At 42.2% G+C, this 20,752-nt stretch overlaps 1 protein-coding gene across 14 annotated transcripts in view; it reads left to right on the top strand.

Moving 5' to 3' along the window:
• Positions 1 to 18,803, top strand: part of LOC139746334 (uncharacterized) — an 87,851-nt gene extending 69,048 nt beyond the window's left edge. For all 14 annotated transcript variants that reach the window (XM_071657477.1, XM_071657491.1, XM_071657480.1 and 11 more), the window contains one exon: positions 16,060 to 18,803. In XM_071657477.1, coding sequence (XP_071513578.1) covers positions 16,060 to 17,690 — 1,631 coding nt within the window. In that variant the 3' untranslated portion in view covers positions 17,691 to 18,803. The remainder of the gene's footprint in view (positions 1 to 16,059) is intronic.
• The last annotated feature ends 1,949 nt before the right edge of the window (positions 18,804 to 20,752 follow it).

Raw genomic sequence — 20,752 nt, 5'->3', positions numbered from 1 at the left:
GATCCAATGGAATGTATATTCTCAAACTCATCATCAATAAACTCTGGACTGCAAATACGTAATGCCCTAAGGAACATAGAATGAAATGATGATAATTTAACTCTGTCATGTTGGGATGAGTAATAATGGATATATGAGGTACAGTAGGGTTGAGGGACAAGTCTATTGGGAGGTAAGTTTTAATGAAGAAAAACTGGAGGAAGTGAAGTGTTGTAGATATCTGGGAGTGGATTTGGCAGCGGATGGAACCGGAAGTGAATCATAGGGTGGGGGAGGGAGCGAAAGTTATGGGAGCGTTGAAGAATGTATGGAAGTCGAGAACGTTATCTTGGAAAGCAAAAATGAGTTTTTTTGAAGGAATAGTTGGTTCCAACAATGATATATGGTTGCGAGGCGTGGGCTATAGATAGAGTTGTGCGGAAGAGGGTGGATGTGTTGGAAATGAGATGTTTGAGGACAATATATGGTGTGAGGTATTTTGATCGAGTAAGTAATGAAAGGGTAAGAGAAATGTGTGGTAACAAAAAGAGTGTGGTTGAGAGAGCAGAAGAGGGTGTTTTGAAATGGTTTGGTGTCATGGAGAGAATGAGTGAGGAAAGATTGACAAAGATGATATATGTGTCAGAGGTGGAGGGAACGAGAAGAGACCAAATTGGAGTTGGAAAGATGGAGTGAAAAAGATTTTGTGATGGAGCCTCAACATGCAGGAGGGTAAAAGGCGTGCAAGGAATAGAGTGAATTGGAACGATGTGGTATACCGGGGTCGAGGTGCTGTCAATGGATTGAACCAGGGCATGTGAATGGTCTGGGGTAAACCATGGAAAGTTCTGTGGGGACTGGATGTGGAAAGGGAGCTGTGGTTTCGGTGCATTATACATGATAGCTAGAGAGTGAGTGTGAACGAATGTGGCCTTTGTTGTCTTTTCCTAGCGCTACCTCGCGCACATGCGGGGGGAGGGGGTTAGTATTTCATTATGTGGCGGGGAGGCGACGGGAATGAATAAGGGCAGACAGTATGAATTATGTACATGTGTATATATATGTCTGTGTGTGTATATATATATATATATATATATATGTATATGTTGAGAATTATAGGTATGTATATGTGCGTGTGTGGACGTGTATGTATATACATGTGTATGTGGGTGGGTTGGGCCATTCTTTCGTCTGTTCCCTTGCGCTACCTCGCTAACGCGGGAGACAGCGGCAAAGTATAATAAGTAAATAAATAAATAAATGAATGAATAAATATATACATTATATATATATATATATATATATATATATATATATATATATATATATATATATATATATATATTTTTTTTTTTTTTGCTTTGTCGCTGTCTCCCGCGTTTGCGAGGTAGCGCAAGGAAACAGACGAAAGACATGGCCCAACCCACCCCCATACACATGTATATACATACACGTCCACACACGCAAATATACATACCTACACAGCTTTCCATGGTTTACCCCAGACGCTTCACATGCCCTGATTCAATCCACTGACAGCACGTCAACCCCGGTATACCACATCGATCCAATTCACTCTATTCCTTGCCCTCCTTTCACCCTCCTGCATGTTCAGGCCCCGATCGCACAAAATCTTTTTCACTCCATCTTTCCACCTCTAATTTGGTCTCCCACTTCTCCTCGTTCCCTCCACCTCCGACACATATATCCTCTTGGTCAATCTTTCCTCACTCATTCACTCCATGTGCCCAAACCATTTCAAAACACCCTCTTCTGCTCTCTCAACCACGCTCTTTTTATTTCCACACATCTCTCTTACCCTTACGTTACTTACTCGATCAAACCACCTCACACCACACATTGTCCTCAAACATCTCATTTCCAGCACATCCATCCTCCTGCGCACAACTCTATCCATAGCCCACGCCTCGCAGCCATACAACATTGTTGGAACCACTATTCCTTCAAACATACCCATTTTTGCTTTCCGAGATAATGTTCTCGACTTCCACACATTCTTCAAGGCTCCCTGGATTTTCGCCCCCTCCCCCACCCTATGATCCACTTCCGCTTCCATGGTTCCATCCGCTGCCAGATCCACTCCCAGATATCTAAAACACTTTACTTCCTTCAGTTTTTCTCCATTCAAACTTACCTCCCAATTGACTTGACCCTCAGCCCTACTGTACCTAATAACCTTGCTCTTATTCACATTTACTCTTAACTTTCTTCTTTCACACACTTTACCAAACTCATAATCACATTTGCCCTTGATGATAGCATGAAGGTGAAATCGCACTTCAGTAGTTCATTGAAATTCACTTATGTACATTTTTTATACATGTGGCACGGCATGTTTCATGGAGACAATCCACCTCATCAGGTGCCAGTACTTAAGTAAGTTATCTGAATCCCAACATCAGTTTTTGTTCCCGCTGCCCAACACCAGTCTTTCTCGGCGAGGCAGTCTCTGCTATGTCTGGTCGTAACCCTTGTAAGGGAAAGTGATTAAGGAGAGTCAGGTGGCGGGGGTTGACCTGGGTAGCTGGGTGTGTTATGGACAACGTTCTTTGTTTTCGTGTTTTATCACTTCTCTCATAATGAATTGGTTAATGCTAGGATGGACTAAAATTGTCTGGGGACAAATCAAAATTCTTATTACTAGCAAGTAGGACAGATCCAATTACGTTATGTATGGCATAATCAGCAGAGGGGTGTAAAACAATGGGATTTCCAAGATCTATGGGGTGATCATTTTCATAACAATGTTTAGCGATCGCATTTTTGTGGTCATCCCTCCGTACTGAATGTCGGTGCCAATAACACCTTTCCGTTAGTCTTATCGGTATGGCCTACATGAATATATTTACATGCCTTGCATTTGACGGCATAAACACTCCCAATTGTTGCATGATTTGGCCTATTATTTATTAAGGTTTTCCTGATGGTATTATTGTACTGGAAAGCAACATTACAAGAACTCTTTTTTTAGAACATTTCGTGAATTAGCTAAGTTGTGAGAATAGGGTAACACCAAACTTTAAGACTAATCCTTAATTGTCACATCTTTGTTACAATAAGCATAAAAATGCATACCTATACATTTCAACGTATACATACACAGACATATACATACATACACATGTACATATTTCATACTTACTGCCTTCACTCATTCCCGTCGCCACCCCGCCACACATGAAATGACAACCCCCTGCCCCCGCATGCGTGCGAGGTAGCGCCAGGAAAAGATAACAAAGGCCACATTCGTTCACACTCAGTCTCTAGCTGTCATGTATAATGCACCAAAACCACAACTCCCTTTCCACATCCAGGCCCCACAAAACTTTACATGGTTTGCCCCAGACGCTTCACATGGCCTGGTTTAATCCACTGACAGCACGTCGACCCCGGTATACCACATCGTTCCAATTCACTCTATTCCTTGCACGCCTTTCACCCTCCTTCACGTTCAGGCCCAGATCGCTCAAAATCTTTTTCACTCCATCTTTCCACTTCCAATTTGGTCTCCCACGCCTCCTCGTTCCCTCCACCTCCGACACATGTATCCTCTGTCAATCATTCCTCACTCATTCTCTCCATGTAACCAAACCATTTCGAAACACCCTCTTCTGCTCTCTCAACCACACTATTACCACACATCTCTCTTACCCTCTCAATAGTTACTCGATCAAACCACCTCACACCACATATTGTCCTCAAACATCTCATTTCCAACACATCCACCCTCCTCCGCCCTACTCTTATCTATAGCCTACGCCTTGTAACCATATAACGCTGTTGGAATCGCTATTCCTTCAAACATACCCATTTTTGCTTTCCGAGATTATGTTCTCGCCTTCCACATATTTTTCAACGCTCCCAGAACTTTCGCCCCCTCCCCCATCCTGTGAGTCACTTCCGCTTCCATGGTTCCATCCACTGCCAAATCCACTCCCAGATATCTAAAACACTTCACTTCCTACAGTTTTTCTCCATTGAAACTTACCTCCCAATTGACTTATCCCTCAACCCTATTGTACCTAATAACCTTGCTCTTATTCACATTTACTCTCAGCTTTCTTCTTTCACACACTTTACCAAACTCAATCACCAGTTTCTGCAGTTTCTCACCCGAATCAGCCACCAGCGATGTATCATCAGCGGACAACAACGGACTCGCTTCCAAAGCCTTCTCATCCATAACAGACTGTATACTTGCCCCTCGCTCCAAAACTCTTGCATTCACCTCCCTAACAACCCCATCCACAAACAAACAACCATGGAGATATCACGCACCCCTGCCGCAAACCGACATTCACTGAGAACCGATCACTTTCCTCTCTTCCTACTCGCACACATGCCTTACATCCTCGATAAAAACTTTTCTAACAACTTGCCTCCCACACCATATATCTTAATACCTTCCACAGAGCATCTCTATCAAGTCTATCATATGGCGTCTCCAGATCCATAAAACTTACGCACAAATTCATTTGCTTTTCTAAGTATTTCTCGCATACATTCTTCAAAGCAAACACCTGATCCACACATCCTCTACCACTTTTGAAACCACACTGCTCTTCCCCAATCTGATGTGAACGAATGTGGCATTTGTTGTCTTTTCCTAGCGCTACCTCGCGCACATACGGGGGGAGGGAGTTAGTTCATGTGTGGCGGGTGGCGATGGGAATGAATGAGGGCAGAAAGTATGAATTATGTACATGCGTGTATATATATATATATATATATATATATATATATATATATATATATATATATATATATATATATATATATATATATATATATACGATGAAATGTACAGGTATGTATATACATGTGTATGTGGGTGGGTTGGGCCATTCTTTCGTCTCTTTCCTTGCGCTACCTCGCTAACGCGGGAGACAGCGACAAAGCAAAAAAAGAAATATATACATAACAGACGAATGAATGGCCCAACCCACCCACATACACATGTATATACATACACGTCCATACACGCGCACGTACATACCTATACATCTCAACGTATACATATATATAAATATACACACACAGACATATACATATATACACATGTACATAATTCACACTGTCTTTCCTTATTCATTCCCGTCGCCACCCCGCCACACATGAAATGACGACCCCCTTCTCCCGCATGTGCGCAAGGTAGCACTACGAAAAGACAACAAAGGCCACATTCGTTCACACTCAGTTTCTAGTTGTCATATATAATGCAACGAGACCATAGCTCCCTTTCCACATCCAGGCCCCACAGAACTTTCCATGGTTTACCCCAGACGCTTCACATGCCCTGGTTCAATCAATTTACAGCATGTCGACCCTGGTATACCACATCGTTCCAATTCACTCTATTCCTTGCACGCCTTTCACCCGCCTTCATGTTCAGGCCCCGATCACTCAATCTTTTTCACTCCATCTTTCCACCTCCAATTTGGTCTCTTGGTCAATCTCTCCTCACTCATTCTCTCCATGTGACCAAACCATTTCAAAACACCCTCATCTGCTCTCTCAACCACATTCTCTTTATTACCATACATCTCTGTTATCCTTTCATATATATATATATATATATATATATATATATATATATATATATATATATATATATATATATATATATATATATATATTCTTTTCTTTTCTTTCAAACTATTCGCCATTTCCCGCATTAGCGAGGTAGCGTTAAGAACAGAGGAGTGGGCCTTTGAGGGAATACCCTCACCTGGCCCAATTCTCTGTTCCTTCTTTTGGAAAATTAAAAAAAAACAAGAGGGGAGGATTTCCAGCCCCCCGCTCCCTCCCCTTTTAGTCGCCTTCTACGACATGCAGGGAATACGTGGGAAGTATTCTTTCTCCCCTATCCCCAGGGAACATATATATATATATATATATATATATATATATATATATATATATATATATATATATATGTATGGAAAAAGGTGAGAACAAAGGAGGTAAGGGCAGTGGGGGAGGAATGGGACGTATTTAGGGAAGCAGTGATGGCTTGCGCAAAAGATGTTTGAGGCATGAGAAGAGTAGAAGGTGGGTTGATTAGAAAGGGTAGTGAGTGGTGAATGAAGAAGTAAGATTATCAGTGAAAGAGAAGAGAGAGGCATTTGGACGATTTTTGCAGGGAAAAAATGGAAATGAGTGTGAGATGTATAAAAGAAAGAGACAGGAGGTCAAGAGAAAGGTGCAAGAGGTGAAAAAGAGGGCAAATGAGAGTTGGGGTGAGAGAGTATCATTAAATTTTAGGGAGAATAAAAAGATGTTCTGGAAAGAGGTAAATAAAGTGCGTAAGACAAGGGAACAAATGTGAACTTCAGTGAAGGGGGCTAATGGGGAGGTGATAACAAGTAGTGGTGATGTGAGGAGATGGAGTGAGTATTTTGAAGGTTTGTTGAACGTGTTTGATGATAGAGTGGCAGATATAGGGTGTTTTGGTCGAGGTGGTGTGCAAAGTGAGAGAGTTAGGGAAAATGATTTGGTTAACAGAGAAGAGGTAGTAAAAGCTTTGCGGAAGATGAAAGCCGGCAAGGCAGCGGGTTTGGATGGTATTGCAGTGGAATTTATTAAAAAAGGGGGTGACTGTATTGTTGACTGGTTGGTAAGGTTATTTAATGTATGTATGATTCATGGTGAGGTGCCTGAGGATTGGCGGAATGCGTGCATAGTGCCATTGTACAAAGGCAAAGGGGATAAGAGTGAGTGCTCAAATTACAGAGGTGTAAGTTTGTTGAATATTCCTGGTAAATTATATGGGAGGGTATTGATTGAGAGGGTGAAGGCATGTACAGAGCATCAGACTGGGGAAGAGCAGTGTGGTTTCAGAAGTGGTAGAGGATGTGTGGATCGGGTGTTTGCTCTAAGGAATGTATGTGAGAAATACTTAGAAAAGCAAATGGATTTGTATGTAGCATTTATGGATCTGGAGAAGGCATATGATAGAGTTGATAGAGATGCTCTGTGGAGGGTACTAAGAAGATATGGTGTGGGAGGCAAGTTGTTAGAAGCAGTGAAAAGTTTCTATCGAGGATGTAAGGCATGTGTACGTATAGGAAGAGAGGAAAGTGATTGGTTCTCAGTGAATGTAGGTTTGCGGCAGGGGTGTGTGATGTCTCCATGGTTGTTTAATTTGTTTGTGGATGGGGTTGTTAGGGAGGTAAATGCAAGAGTTTTGGAAAGAGGGGCAAGTATGAAGTCTGTTGTGGATGAGAGAGCTTGGGAAGTGAGTCAGTTGTTGTTCGCTGATGATACAGCGCTGGTGTCTGATTCATGTGAGAAACTGCAGAAGCTGGTGACTGAGTTTGGTAAAGTGTGTGAAAGAAGAAAGTTAAGAGTAAATGTGAATAAGAGCAAGGTTATTAGGTACAGTAGGGTTGAGGGTCAAGTCAATTGGGAGGTAAGTTTGAATGGAGAAAAACTGTAGGAAGTAAAGTGTTTTAGATATCTGGGAGTGGATCTGGCAGCGGATGGAACCATGGAAGCGGAAGTGAATCATAGGATGGGAGAGGGGGCGAAAATCCTGGGAGCCTTGAAGAATGTGTGGAAGTCGAGGACATTATCTCGGAAAGCAAAAATGGGTATGTTTGAAGGAATAGTGGTTCCAACAATGTTGTATAATTGCGAGGCGTGGGCTATGGATAGAGTTGTGCGCAGGAGGGTGGATTTGCTGGAGATGAGATGTTTGAGGACAATATGTGGTGCGAGGTGGTTTGATCGAGTAAGTAATGTAAGGGTAAGAGAGATGTGTGGAAATAAAAAGAGCGTGGTTGAGAGAGCATAAGAGGGTGTTTTGAAATGGTTTGGTCACCTGGAGAGAATGAGTGAGGAAAGATTGTCCAAGAAGATATATTTGTCGGAGGTGGAGGGAACGAGGAGAAGTGGGAGACCAAATTGGAGGTGGAAAGATGGAGTGAAAAAGATTTTGAGTGATCGGGGCCTGAACATGCAGGAGGGTGAAAGGCGGGCAAGGAATAGAGTGAACTGGATCGATGTGGTATACCGGGGTCGACGTGCTGCCAGTGGATTGAATCAGGGCATGTGAAGCGTCTGGGGTAAACCATGGAAAGTTCTGTGGGGCCTGGATGTGGAAAGGGAGCTGTGGTTTCGGGCATTATTGCATGACAGCTAGAGACTGAGTGTGAACGAATGGGGCCTTTGTTGTCTTTTCCTCGCGCTATCTCGCATACATGAAGGGGTAGGGGGATGTTATTCCATGTGTGGCGAGGTGGCGATGGGAATGAATAAAGGCAGACAGTATGAATTGTGTGCAGTTGTATATATGTATGTGTCTGTGTGTGTATATATATGTGTACATTGAGATGTATGGGTATGTATATTTGCGTGTGTGGACGTGTATGTATATACATGTGTATGGGGGTGTGTTGGGCCATTTCTTTCGTCTGTTTCCGTGCGCTACCTCGCAAACGTATATATATATATACATGTATATATTATACTTTGTCGCTGTCTCCCGCGTTAGCGGGTATCGCAAGGAAACAGACGAAAGAATGGCCCAACCCTCCCACATATTCATATTCATACAAACGCCCACACACGCACATATACATACATATACATTTCAACGTATACATACATATACATACGCAAATATATATATATATATATATATATATATATATATATATATATATATATATATATATATATCTTCTTTCATACTATTCGCCATTTCCCGCGTCAGCGAGGTAGCGATAAGAACAGAGGACTGGGCCTCTGGGGAAACATCCTCACCTGGCCCCCTTCTCTGTTCCTTCCTTTGGAAAAAGAAATATATATATATATATATATATATATATATATATATATATATATATATATATATATATATATATATATATATATATGTGTGTGTGTGTGTGTGTGTACATATTCATAGATGCTTTCTTCATCCAATCTCGGCGCCACCCCGCCACACATGAAATGGCAACCCCTTCTCTCCGCGTGCGCGCGAGGTAGCGCTAAGAAAAGACAACAAAGGGCACATTTTCATACTCAGTCTCTAGCTGTCATGTGTAATGCACCGAAACCACAGCTCCCTTTACACATCCAGGCCCCACAAAACTTTCCATGGTTTACCTCAGATGCTTCACATGCCATGGTTCAATCCATTTACAGCATGTCGACCCTGGTATACCACATCGTTCCAGTTCACTCCATTCCTTGCACGCCTTTCACCATCCTGTATGTTCAGGCCCCGATCACTCAAAATCCTTTTTACACCATCCTTCCACCTACAATTTGGTCTCCTACTTCTCGTTCCCTCCACCTCTGACACGTATATTCTCTTTGTCAATCTTTCCTCCCACATTCTCTTCATGTGACCAAACCATTTCAATGCACCCTCTTCTGCTCTCTCAACCAATTATTTTATTACCACACATCTCTCTTACCCTTTCATTACTTACTCGATCAAACCTCCTCACACCACATATTGTCCTCAAACATCTCGTTTCCAACACATCCACCCTCCTCCCCAGAATCCTACCCATAGCCCATACCTCACAACCATATAACATTGTTGGAACCACTATTCCTTCAAACAAACCCTTTTTTGCTCTCCGAGATAACGCTCTCGCCTTCCACACATTGTTCAATGTTCCCAAAACCTTCGCCCCCTCCCCCACCATGTGACTCATTTCCGCTTCCATGGTTCCATCCACTGCTCAATCCACTCCCAGATATCTAAAACACTTCACTTCCTCCAGTTTTTCTCCACTGAAACTTATCTCCTAATTGACTTGTCCCTCAACCCTATTCAACCTAATAACCTTGTTCTTATTCACATTTACTCTCAGCTTTCTTCTTTCACACACTTTACCATACTCAGTCACCAAATTTTTCAGTTTCTCACCCGAATCAGCCACCAGCGCTGTATCATCAGCGAACAACTGACTAACTACCCTCTCACCGACAACAGACTGCATACTTGCCCTTTTCTCCAAAACTTTTGCATTCACCTCCCTAACAACCCCATCCATAAACAATTCAAACATCCTTGGAAACATCACGCACCCCTGCCGCAAACTGACATTCACTTGGAATCAATCACTTTCCTCTCTTCCTGCTAGCACACATGCCTTACATCCTCGATAAAGACTTTTCACTGTTTCTAGCAACTTCCCTCCCACACCATATACTCTTATTACCTTCCACAGAGCATCTCTATCAACTCTATCATATGCCCTCTCCGATCCATAAATGCTACATACAAATCCATCTGTCTTTCTAAGTATTTCTAATATACAATCTTCAAAGCAAACACCTGATCCACACATCCTCTACCACTTCTGAAACCACACTGCTCTTTCCCAATCTGATGCTCTGTACATGCCGTGATCCTCTCAATCAATACCCTCCCATATGATTTCTCAGGAATACTCAACAGACTTATGCCTCTTTAATTTGAACACTCACCTTTATCCCCTTTGCCTTTGTACAGTGGCACTATGCATGCATTCCGCCATATCTGAGGCACTTCACCATGAACCATACATGCATTGAATATCCTCTCCAACCAGTCAACCCCTTTTTTGATAAATTCCACAGCAATACCACCCAAACCCGCCGGCTTTCATCTTCCACAAAGCTTTCACTACCTCTTCTCTGTTTACCAAATCATTCTCCCTGACTCTCTCACCTCGCACAACACCTGGACCAAAACAACCAATATCTGTCACTCTATCATCAAACACGTTCAACAAACCTTTGAAATACTCACTCCCTCTCACTTCACCGCTACTTGTTATTACCTCCTCATATATCATACTTAATCGTCGTCTCACGTGTCAGCAAGGTAACGCAAGGAAACAGACGAGGAATGGCCCGACCCACCCACATACACTTTTTTTTTTTTTTTTTTTGCTTTGTCGCTGTCTCCCGCGTTTGCGAGGTAGCGCAAGGAAACAGACGAAAGAAATGGCCCAACCCACCCCCATACACATGTATATACATACACGTCCACACATGCAAATATACATACCTACACAGCTTTCCATGGTTTACCCCAGACGCTTCACATGCCCTGATTCAATCCACTGACAGCACGTCAACCCCGGTATACCACATTGATCCAATTCACTCTATTCCTTGCCCTCCTTTCACCCTCCTGCATGTTCAGGCCTCGATCACACAAAATCTTTTTCACTCCATCTCCCACTTCTCGTTCCCTCCACCTCCGACACATATATCCTCTTGGTCAATCTTTCCTCACTCATTCTCTCCATGTGCCCAAACCATTTCAAAACACCCTCTTCTGCTCTGTCAACCACGCTCTTTTTATTTCCACACATCTCTCTTACCCTTACGTTACTTACTCGATCAAACCACCTCACACCACACATTGTCCTCAAACATCTCATTTCCAGCACATCCACCCTCCTGCGCACAACTTTATCCATAGCCCACGCCTTGCAACCATACAAAATTGTTGGAACCACTATTCCTTCAAACATACCCATTTTTGCTTTCCGAGATAATGTTCTCGACTTCCACACATTCTTCAAGGCTCCCAGAATTTTCGCCCCCTCCCCCACCCTATGATCCACTTCCGCTTCCATGGTTCCATCCGCTGCCAGATCCACTCCCAGATATCTAAAACACTTTACTTCCTACAGTTTTTCTCCATTCAAACTTACCTCCCAATTGACTTGACCCTCAACCCTACTGTACCTAATAACCTTGTCCTTATTCACATTTACTCTTAACTTTCTTCTTTCACACACTTTACCAAACTCAGTCACCAGCTTCTGCAGTTTCTCACATGAATCAGCCACCAGCGCTGTATCATCAGCGAACAACAACTGACTCACTTCCCAAGCTCTCTCATCCACAACAGACTTCATACTTGCCCCTCTTTCCAAAACTCTTGCATTCACCTCCCTAACAACCCCATCCATAAACAAATTAAACAACCATGGAGACATCACACACACCTGCCGCAAGCCTACATTCACTGAGAACCAATCACTTTCCTCTCTTCCTACACGTACACATGCCTTACATCCTCGATAAAAACTTTTCACTGCTTCTAACAACTTGCCTCCCACACCATATATTCTTGATACCTTCCACAGAGCATCTCTATCAATTCTATCATATGCCTTCTCCAGATCCATAAATGCTACATACAAATCCATTTGCTTTTCTAAGTATTTCTCACATACATTCCTTAGAGCAAACACCCGATCCACACATCCTCTACCACTTCTGAAACCACACTGCTCTTCCCCAATCTGATGCTCTGTACATGCCTTCACCCTCTCAATCAATACCCTCCCATATAATTTACCAGGAATACTCAACAAACTTATACCTCTGAAATTTGAGCACTCACTCTTATCCCCTTTGCCTTTGTACAATGGCACTATGCACGCATTCCGCCAATCCTCAGGCACCTCACCATGAGTCATACATACATTAAATAACCTTACCAACCAGTCAATAATACAGTCACCCCCTTTTTTAATAAATTTCACTGCAATGCCATCCAAACCTGCTACCTTGCCGGCTTTCATCTTCCGCAAAGCTTTTACTACCTCTTCTCTGTTTACCAAATCATTTTCCCTAACCCTCTCACTTTGCACACCACCTCGACCAAAGCACCCTATATCTGCCACTCTATCATCAAACACATTCAACAAACCTTCAAAATACTCACTCCATCTCTTTCTCACATCACCACTACTTGTTATCACCTCCCCATTTGCGCCCTTCACTGAAGTTCCCATTTGCTCCCTTGTCTTACGCACTTTATTCACCTCCTTCCAGAACATCTTTTTATTCTCCCTAAAATTTAATGATACTCTCTCACTCCAACTCTCATTTGCCCTCTTTTTCACCTCTTGCACCTTTCTCTTGACCTCCTGTCTCTTTCTTTTATACATCTCCCACTCAATTGCATTTTTTCCCTGCAAAAATCGTCCAAATGCCTCTCTCTTCTCTTTCACTAATAATCTTACTTCTTCATCCCACCACTCACTACCCTTTCTAATCAACCCACCTCCCACTCTTCTCATGCCACATGTACATGTACATACACATGTACATATATATACGCCCATACACGCAGATATACATACATATACATTTCAACGTATACATACATCTAACATACACAGACGTATACATATACACACATGTACATATTCATACTTGCTGCCTTCATCCATTCTTGTTGCCACCACTCCACACACGAAATAGCACCCCCCCCTCCAGCGAAGTAGCGGCAGCAAAAGACAAGAAAAGAAAGCCACATTCGTTCATACTTAGCCTCTAGCTGTCATGTGTAATGCACCGAAACCACAGCTCCCTATCCACATCCAGGCCCCACAGACCTTTCCATGGTTTACCACAGACGTTTTACATACCCTGGTTTAGTCCATTGAGAGCATGTCGACCCCGGTATACCACATCGTTCCAATTTCACTCTATTCCTTGCACGCCTCTGATCCTCCTGTATGTTCAGGCCTCGATCGCTCAAAATCTTTTTCACTCCATCCTTCCACATCTGATTTGGTCTCCCGCGTCTCCTTATTCCCTCCACCTCTGACAAATATATCCTCTTTGTCAATCTTTCCTCATTCGTTCTGTCCATGTGTCCAAACCATTTCAACACGCCCTTTTCTGCTCTCTCAACCACACTCTTTTTATTACCACACATCTATCTTACCCTTTCATTATTCCCTCGATCATACCATCTCACACCACATATTGTCCTCAGACATTTCATTTCCAACAGATCCACCCTCCTCCACAAAACCCTATCTATAGCTTATGCCTCGCAACCATATAACATTATTGGAACCACTAATCCTTCAAACATACCCATTTTTGCTCTCCTAGATAACATTCTCCCCTTCCACACATTTTTCTACGCTACCAGAACCTTCGCTTCCTCCCCCATCCTGTGACTCGCTTTCGCTCCCATGGTTCCATCCGCTGCTAAGTCCACTCCCAGATATCTAAAACACTTCATTTCCTCCAGTTTTTCACCATTCAAACTTACCTCCCAATTAACTTGTTCTTCAACCTTACTGAATGTAATAACCTTGCTCTTATTCACTTTTACTCTCAACTTTCTTCTTTCACTCACTTTACCAAACTGTCACCAACTTCTGTAGTTTTTCACCCGAATCAGCCACCAGCGGTGTATAATCAGCAAACAAATATACGAAAATACGGTGTCAGCGTTTTCGTTTAATTGCGTTGTCAATATTGAGTACAGTTAAAGAGATCTAGGTATGATGCACCATCCACCACTGAGTGGGACAGACAAATGTATCAAGAGACATAATCGGATTAGGGCACAGGCCACTCTCGACGACCTCACCTCTCTCTTCAAGTTACAGAATCATGTTAACCTATTTTTTGGGGACACATACAATATTTTCATTTATAAAGTTTTTTATGTATACGAATGTCTTTATCCATACTGATATCTCTTCTGTGATTGGTTAAGAGATGATTCAACAATATTTCAATCCATTATTGAATCAATGTATGTGATTGCTCCAGTCATTTTGATGAGTAAAATCTTTAAGGTGAAATAGATATTGCATTAGATTCTTGACCATACCCAATACTATTTCTATGTTAGCCATAACACTATGAACCTTACCAGTTTGACCAGTGTAAAACTGACCACACTCTTTACATGGGATATTATACACTCTATGGGGGTGGGTTGTGCCATTTCTTTCGTCTGTTTCCTTGCGCTATCTCGCAAACGCGGGAGACAGCGACAAAGCAAAAAAAAAAAAAAAAAAAAAAAAAAAAAATTTTGAGAATCTCTGACAGAAATTTCTGATAAGACTCCCTGAAAACATTATTATTGCTCAAGATTACATTAGTATCAAAAGTTCCCACAAAAGAGTACTACCAACAAGTTTTTATTTACAAATGATTCTTTAGGTTTCCCAAGAAACCCACTCCACTTTCATTTGTGCCAGGAATCACTACAAAGCTGTTCTTCGGAGAACCAAGCAAATTTTCATAAAACGAAAGTGTGCCCACTTGACTTTTCCTTTTACTGACAAATCTTGGTCCGTAACCAAAAGCATCTTTTACAACTTCTATAATCCAACCTTTCCTTCTTTTTTCCGACTTGATTAATCTATTGCTAACTTTCTAACTGATAGAGTCGCTCTTTATGGTACTTTGTTTTCCTCTAACTTAACGTTGGATGATTGTTTCTTATCATTCACCCTCCCTCCAACCCAAGTTCCTTCTAAATGTGCGCCATCTTCTATAGTCTCTTAGCGCAGGGTCTTCCAGTACTCTCACTTCCCGATGGACAAGCCGTATGCTCAGATGGCATACCTACGTGCGTTCTAAGGGACTGTGCCTCTGAGGTGCTAACCCTTGTTTGTCTATTTCGCCTCTGTTTAAAAGCTTGAATTTTTCCTTCCTCTTGAAAGCACGTCTTGATGCAGCCCATCCCTAAGGAAGATGCAACTCGAAACCCTCCAATTATCGCCCCATTACTCTCACCTCTGCCATCAACTAGTCTTTGCAGCTCACCTACACTCACTCTTTCAAAGAATTAGAATCCTAATCCCTTCTTTGAGATCACATCTGGATTTCGCATTGATAGGTGTACTGGTGATCTTTCCCGTATGACTCTCCTCCGGTCTTCCCGTCAAGGATTTTGGTGAAACTTTTGTCATAGCCCTCGATGTCACCAAAGCATTTAACAAGTTGTGACATAAGAACTGGCTTTCTAAGCTCTTTTCCTTTGGCTTCATTGCTTCTCTCTTTTCTCATGCACAGTGTCCTTACTGGCCGTTCCAGTGCAGAAGTCGTCGACTTCCCCATCCTTTCTTATCAACGTGTTGCTCCTCGGGGTTCTGTCTTGTCTACTGTTCTCTTACTTCTCTTGATAAACCTATGTATTCTTCCTCAGTTAAAACATTTCGACTTGCTTTCGACGTGTGTGTGTGTGTGTGTGTGTGTGTGTGTGTGTGTGTGTGTGTGTGTGTGTGTGTGTGGTTTTTATCTTGAATTCTAACCTTTATTCATTTCCATTAGGCAAAGAGACACTAATAGATATCCAGTGGGCTCAAAGATTGGAGACTTTGGTAGCCGAATTGGATCCTAGGATGGCCCCTAACACATCAACCTGGGATTACTCAGCCAGACTACCAGACATGGGTCCCGCACCACGCCTGCCCAACAAAACCAGGCACGTGTGTCCTGAGGTGTATTTTGGAAATAAATACGGTCATCCCTTCAACCAACACGGCATGGAACCAGAAAATTGCACATACGTGCCGAAGTTCAGCAGCGTTCTCACCGCTGTGCTTCCAGCACAGTCATGGCCAACAGAGACCATCAACTTTGTCATCACACACATCAGGAAGTTCTACGATATCCCTATCATCGTTATGGCTCCTAACACAACAATAATTGATGGCAGAATAAAGAATGTCAAGATTTTGAGTCATATCAACGACACTCCTCCCGAAGCAGAGCTCCTGAACGAGGCCATGCAACAGATTAAAACACCTTATGTGTTTATTGGATCTTCGCTGGCCCACTTCAGCAACCATTCCTCACTAGAACGGCTGGTGCGAGTGATAGACGAACTGCCTCACGTGGAAGTAGTGGGAGGTGCTGCCAGGGACCTCCAGGGTCACTGGATCCATGGATGTCTTCAGCAGCGCATGGCTAACTACCAAGCCACCTACACCATGGGTTATTATTATTCCAAATACGAGTGTATGTATTGTGATGATCTGTTGACACCTTTTATCACCACTATCAAATTGGCTATCAAGTTGCCGTTCACTGCCGGACTGAGAGGCCAGGCTATGTACCGTGACTGGTTCGCCAAGGTGCGTCAGGCTGGCCACTTAGCCATGGTGTGTCCCGACGTCATGTTCTTCATCACCAACCATGTGCATATGACGAGGGATCAGTGGATGCAGGTGGCCAGCCGCTGGGCACTCGAGAAGATTCACACTTACACTGGAGAAGTGCACAACTTCGCCTGCGATTCTGTCGGCATTTCCTGTGCAGGTGCTTTGCGTATAATAAGCTCTTTCCTTCTGCCACCATGTTGCAGAGCAATCATGGAAAAAGAACTTGGCATCTTGATGGATTATGCGGAGACGAACAAGATCGAGTATGAACTTCAGTCAGGATCAGCTTTGGGTGCTGTTAAGATGGGAGGTTATTTACCATGGGATTTTGACTTGGACATCGTGTTTGAAAGTAATGACTACCAAAAGTGGATAAAGATGAAAGGGAAGTATCTAGAAAGTAAGAAATGTCATTTGACTATCAGTGAAATTAATATTTACTTCACGGTGAACTGTCCCTATTTTTTTCTCGAGTTTTACACTTTTGGCAATCTTACTAGTCGGCAGCATTTGCCAATCGAGTATAGAGATATTCCCACAAAAATTGTGTACGGAGGTCGTTGGACAAAAGTCAATGCCAATCCCGGCTTGTATACCAGGAACAGAATAGGACTGGAAGACCTTAAACATGCTTCACACTGGAGGACTCTCACGGTGTCTGATGTCGGCATGAAGAAAGGCGGTTATGACAACCCGGGAGTGTGGCGTACATGTACAGAACCGCATCACCATTCCTGCCTTGATCATTATCCTGGTGATGGCAACCTGCCCTTCATGAAACCCTTCCTTCACCCGTAGAGAGGGGTCATTATCTGGTAATGGTAATTAATCCTTCATCAAACCTTACCTTCATCCATAGTAATGACATTTATCTTTCCCTTCGGACACTTATAGGTTGAGCGTCACAACTTGCCCTTCATCAAACCTTTCTTCCACGATGGTACTAATTCAAAAACCTCATTTTAGGCATAACGTGTTTCGTACTCTATGAATATATGAGGAAAGATTCGGAATAATACTATGAACTCACATTGTCATACATAAGATAACATAGACATTTGTGTGAAGTGCAAAAAAAAAAAATCTTCGTTGTGCTGCAGAAATGTATTACCTCATTCAAGTTGACTTTTCACTCGTGGTAAAAGCTAGGTAAGAAATATATATAGCCTCCCATTTCAACCACCCTGCGTTATGAGAATCTACCTTTTCCATACCAATGATGGACACAAGGATGACTTTGCAAGCTTTTATATACTAGCAAAAACCCTCCTCTGAACATTATCATTACAATGTAAGATCACTTATTCATCCAAGTACATTAGGTCAGAGAATGAGGTACTCTTGGTATCATGTGCATGTTTGTAGCAAATGGCACAGCAGGTGTACGTATCCATATGCATGCCTCGATTGAGGGGCAATGTGATTTTTCCTGAAACCATTCGGTCTTGGGTATTTGGAAAATTCCTGCTAGTAAGATATATTTCAACAGGAAAGAAGATTGCTATGATCATGTATGAAATAAATGGTAGGATAAGATTTGCCTTGCATAAATGAATGCAATTAAGCCGGTGTTTCACCAATGTCTATCAAGTGGTTGATAGTTATTCATTACTGTTCAATTTTGTCTTGGAGGAGAATTACTTGAGTTGAAAGAGAGAGAGACCTGAATAAGATGAGGCAATATCATTTTGTAAGAAATTACATTTGCTTTAGCGTAAGTCCACAATATGCCCATATAGAGATGTTCAACCAGAGGATAGACATACAGATGATTATCAACGACCCAAATTAATTGAGTTTGGGAACTGAGTTGGTTTCATTAACCAGAGCCTATTGACTTGCTGTGCAAATGTTGAAAAGTTGTCTGTGGTAGACACTACCTTTCTTGTGAATGGGATTTGTATTATATGTTATAGTGTGTTATTTTCCTTATTAGATGAAGAAAAATGTGTATAGAAGTCTTTCATGTGTTTCTGAGAATCCACAATGGATATGTACTATATGTCGCATCTTTGTAGTATTTATGCTTCAAATCAATGCCAAAGAAAGAATGATGGTAATAGAGCTGGTTGTAAGTGTAAGTTATCACGTGAAAGTTAAAATTAATGAATCAGGAAAACATTTACAAATATGATAAGTCTAAAGGAGCATTAAGTAAAATCATTAAGTAGGAACAGTAGGTAGAAGTAGGAGGTAGGTAGGAACATTATTCAGGATCACTAGGTAGAATGAATCTCTAGGAATATTATTGTCGATGCTCTGGAAAAAATGTGTTAGTTGGCTGCCATGTGTTACTAATGGCCTGTTGAAAATAAGGCAGTAGAAGGATAAGAAGCAGTACTTGAGTGAACTAGTTATGGAGACTATCACTGTGGCCACTACTTTGAGGGATTTCCAGAAGGCATTAAAGATATAGAGAAATATGAATGGTAATATCTTTTGCAGGGAAATAATGCAAATGAGTGGGGGATGTATAAAAGAAAGAGGCAGGAGGTCAAGAGAAAGGTGCAAGAGGTGAAAAAGAGAGCAAATGAGAGTTGGCGTGAGAGAGTATCATCAAATTTTACAGAGAATAAAAAGATCTTTTGGAAGGAGGTAAATAAAGTGCGTAAGACAATGGAACAAAGGGGGCTAATGGGGAGGTGATAACAAGTTGTGGTGATGTGAGATGGAGTGGGTATTTTGAGGGTTTGTTGAATGTGTTTGATGATAGAGTGGCAGATATAGTGTGTTTTGGTCGAGGTGGTGTGCAAAGTGAGAGGTTTAGGAAGAATGATTTGGTAAAGAGAAAAGAGGTAGTAAAAGCTTTGCGGAAGATGAAAGCCGGCAAGGCAGCGGGTTTGGATGGTATTGCAGTGGAATTTATTCAAAAAGGGGATGACTGTATTGTTGACTGGTTGGTAAGGTTATTTAATGTATGTATGACTCATGGTGAGATGCTTGAGGATTGGCGGAATGCTTGCATAATGCCTTTGTACAAGGGCAAAGGGGATAAAAGTGAGTTCGCAAATTACAGAGGTGTAACTTTGAGTATTCCTGGGAGATTATATGGGAGGGTATTGATTGAGAGGGTGAAGGGATGTACAGAGCATCAGACTGGGGAAGAGCAGTGTGGTTTCAGAAGTGGTAGAGGATGTGTGGATCAGGTGTTTGCTTTGAAGAATGTATGCGAGAAATAATTAAAAAAGCAAATGTCTTTGTATGTAGCATTTATGGATCTGGAGAAGGCATATGATATTGATAGAGATGCACTGTGGAAGATATCAAGAGTATATAGTGTTGGAGGCAAGTTGTTAGAAACAGTGAAAAGTTTTTATCGAGGATGTAAGGCATGTGTACGTGTGGGAAGAGGGGAAAAGTGATTGGTTCTCAGTGAATATTGGCTTGCGAAAGGGGTGCGTGATGTCTCCGTGGTTGTAAGGGAGGTGAATGCAAGGGTTTTGGAAAGAGGGGCACGTATGCAGTCTGTTTTTGATGAGAGAGCTTGGGAAGTGAGTCAGTTGTTGTTCGCTGATGATACAGCGCTGGTGGCTGATTCGGGTGAGAAACTGCAGAAGCTGGTGAGTGATTTTGGCAAAGTGTGTGAAAGAAGAAAACAGAGTAAATGAGAATAAGAGCAAGGTTATTAAGTAGAGTAGGGTTGAAAGACAAGTCAATTGGAAGGTAAGTTTGAATGGAGAAAAACTGGAGGAAGTGAAGTGTTTTAGATATCTGGGAGTAGATTTAGCAGCGGATGGAACCATGGAGGCGGAAGTGAATCATAGGGTGGGGGAGGGGGCGAAAGTTCTGGGAGCGTTGAAAAATGTGTGGAAATCGAGAACGTTATTTTGAAAAGCAAAAAAGGGTGTTTTTGAAGGAAT

Source organism: Panulirus ornatus, chromosome 64 (assembly GCF_036320965.1).
Source record: "Panulirus ornatus isolate Po-2019 chromosome 64, ASM3632096v1, whole genome shotgun sequence".
Lineage (NCBI taxonomy): Eukaryota > Metazoa > Arthropoda > Malacostraca > Decapoda > Palinuridae > Panulirus > Panulirus ornatus.
Note: the sequence above shows the minus strand (reverse complement) of the source record. Positions and strands in the feature narration are given on the sequence as shown.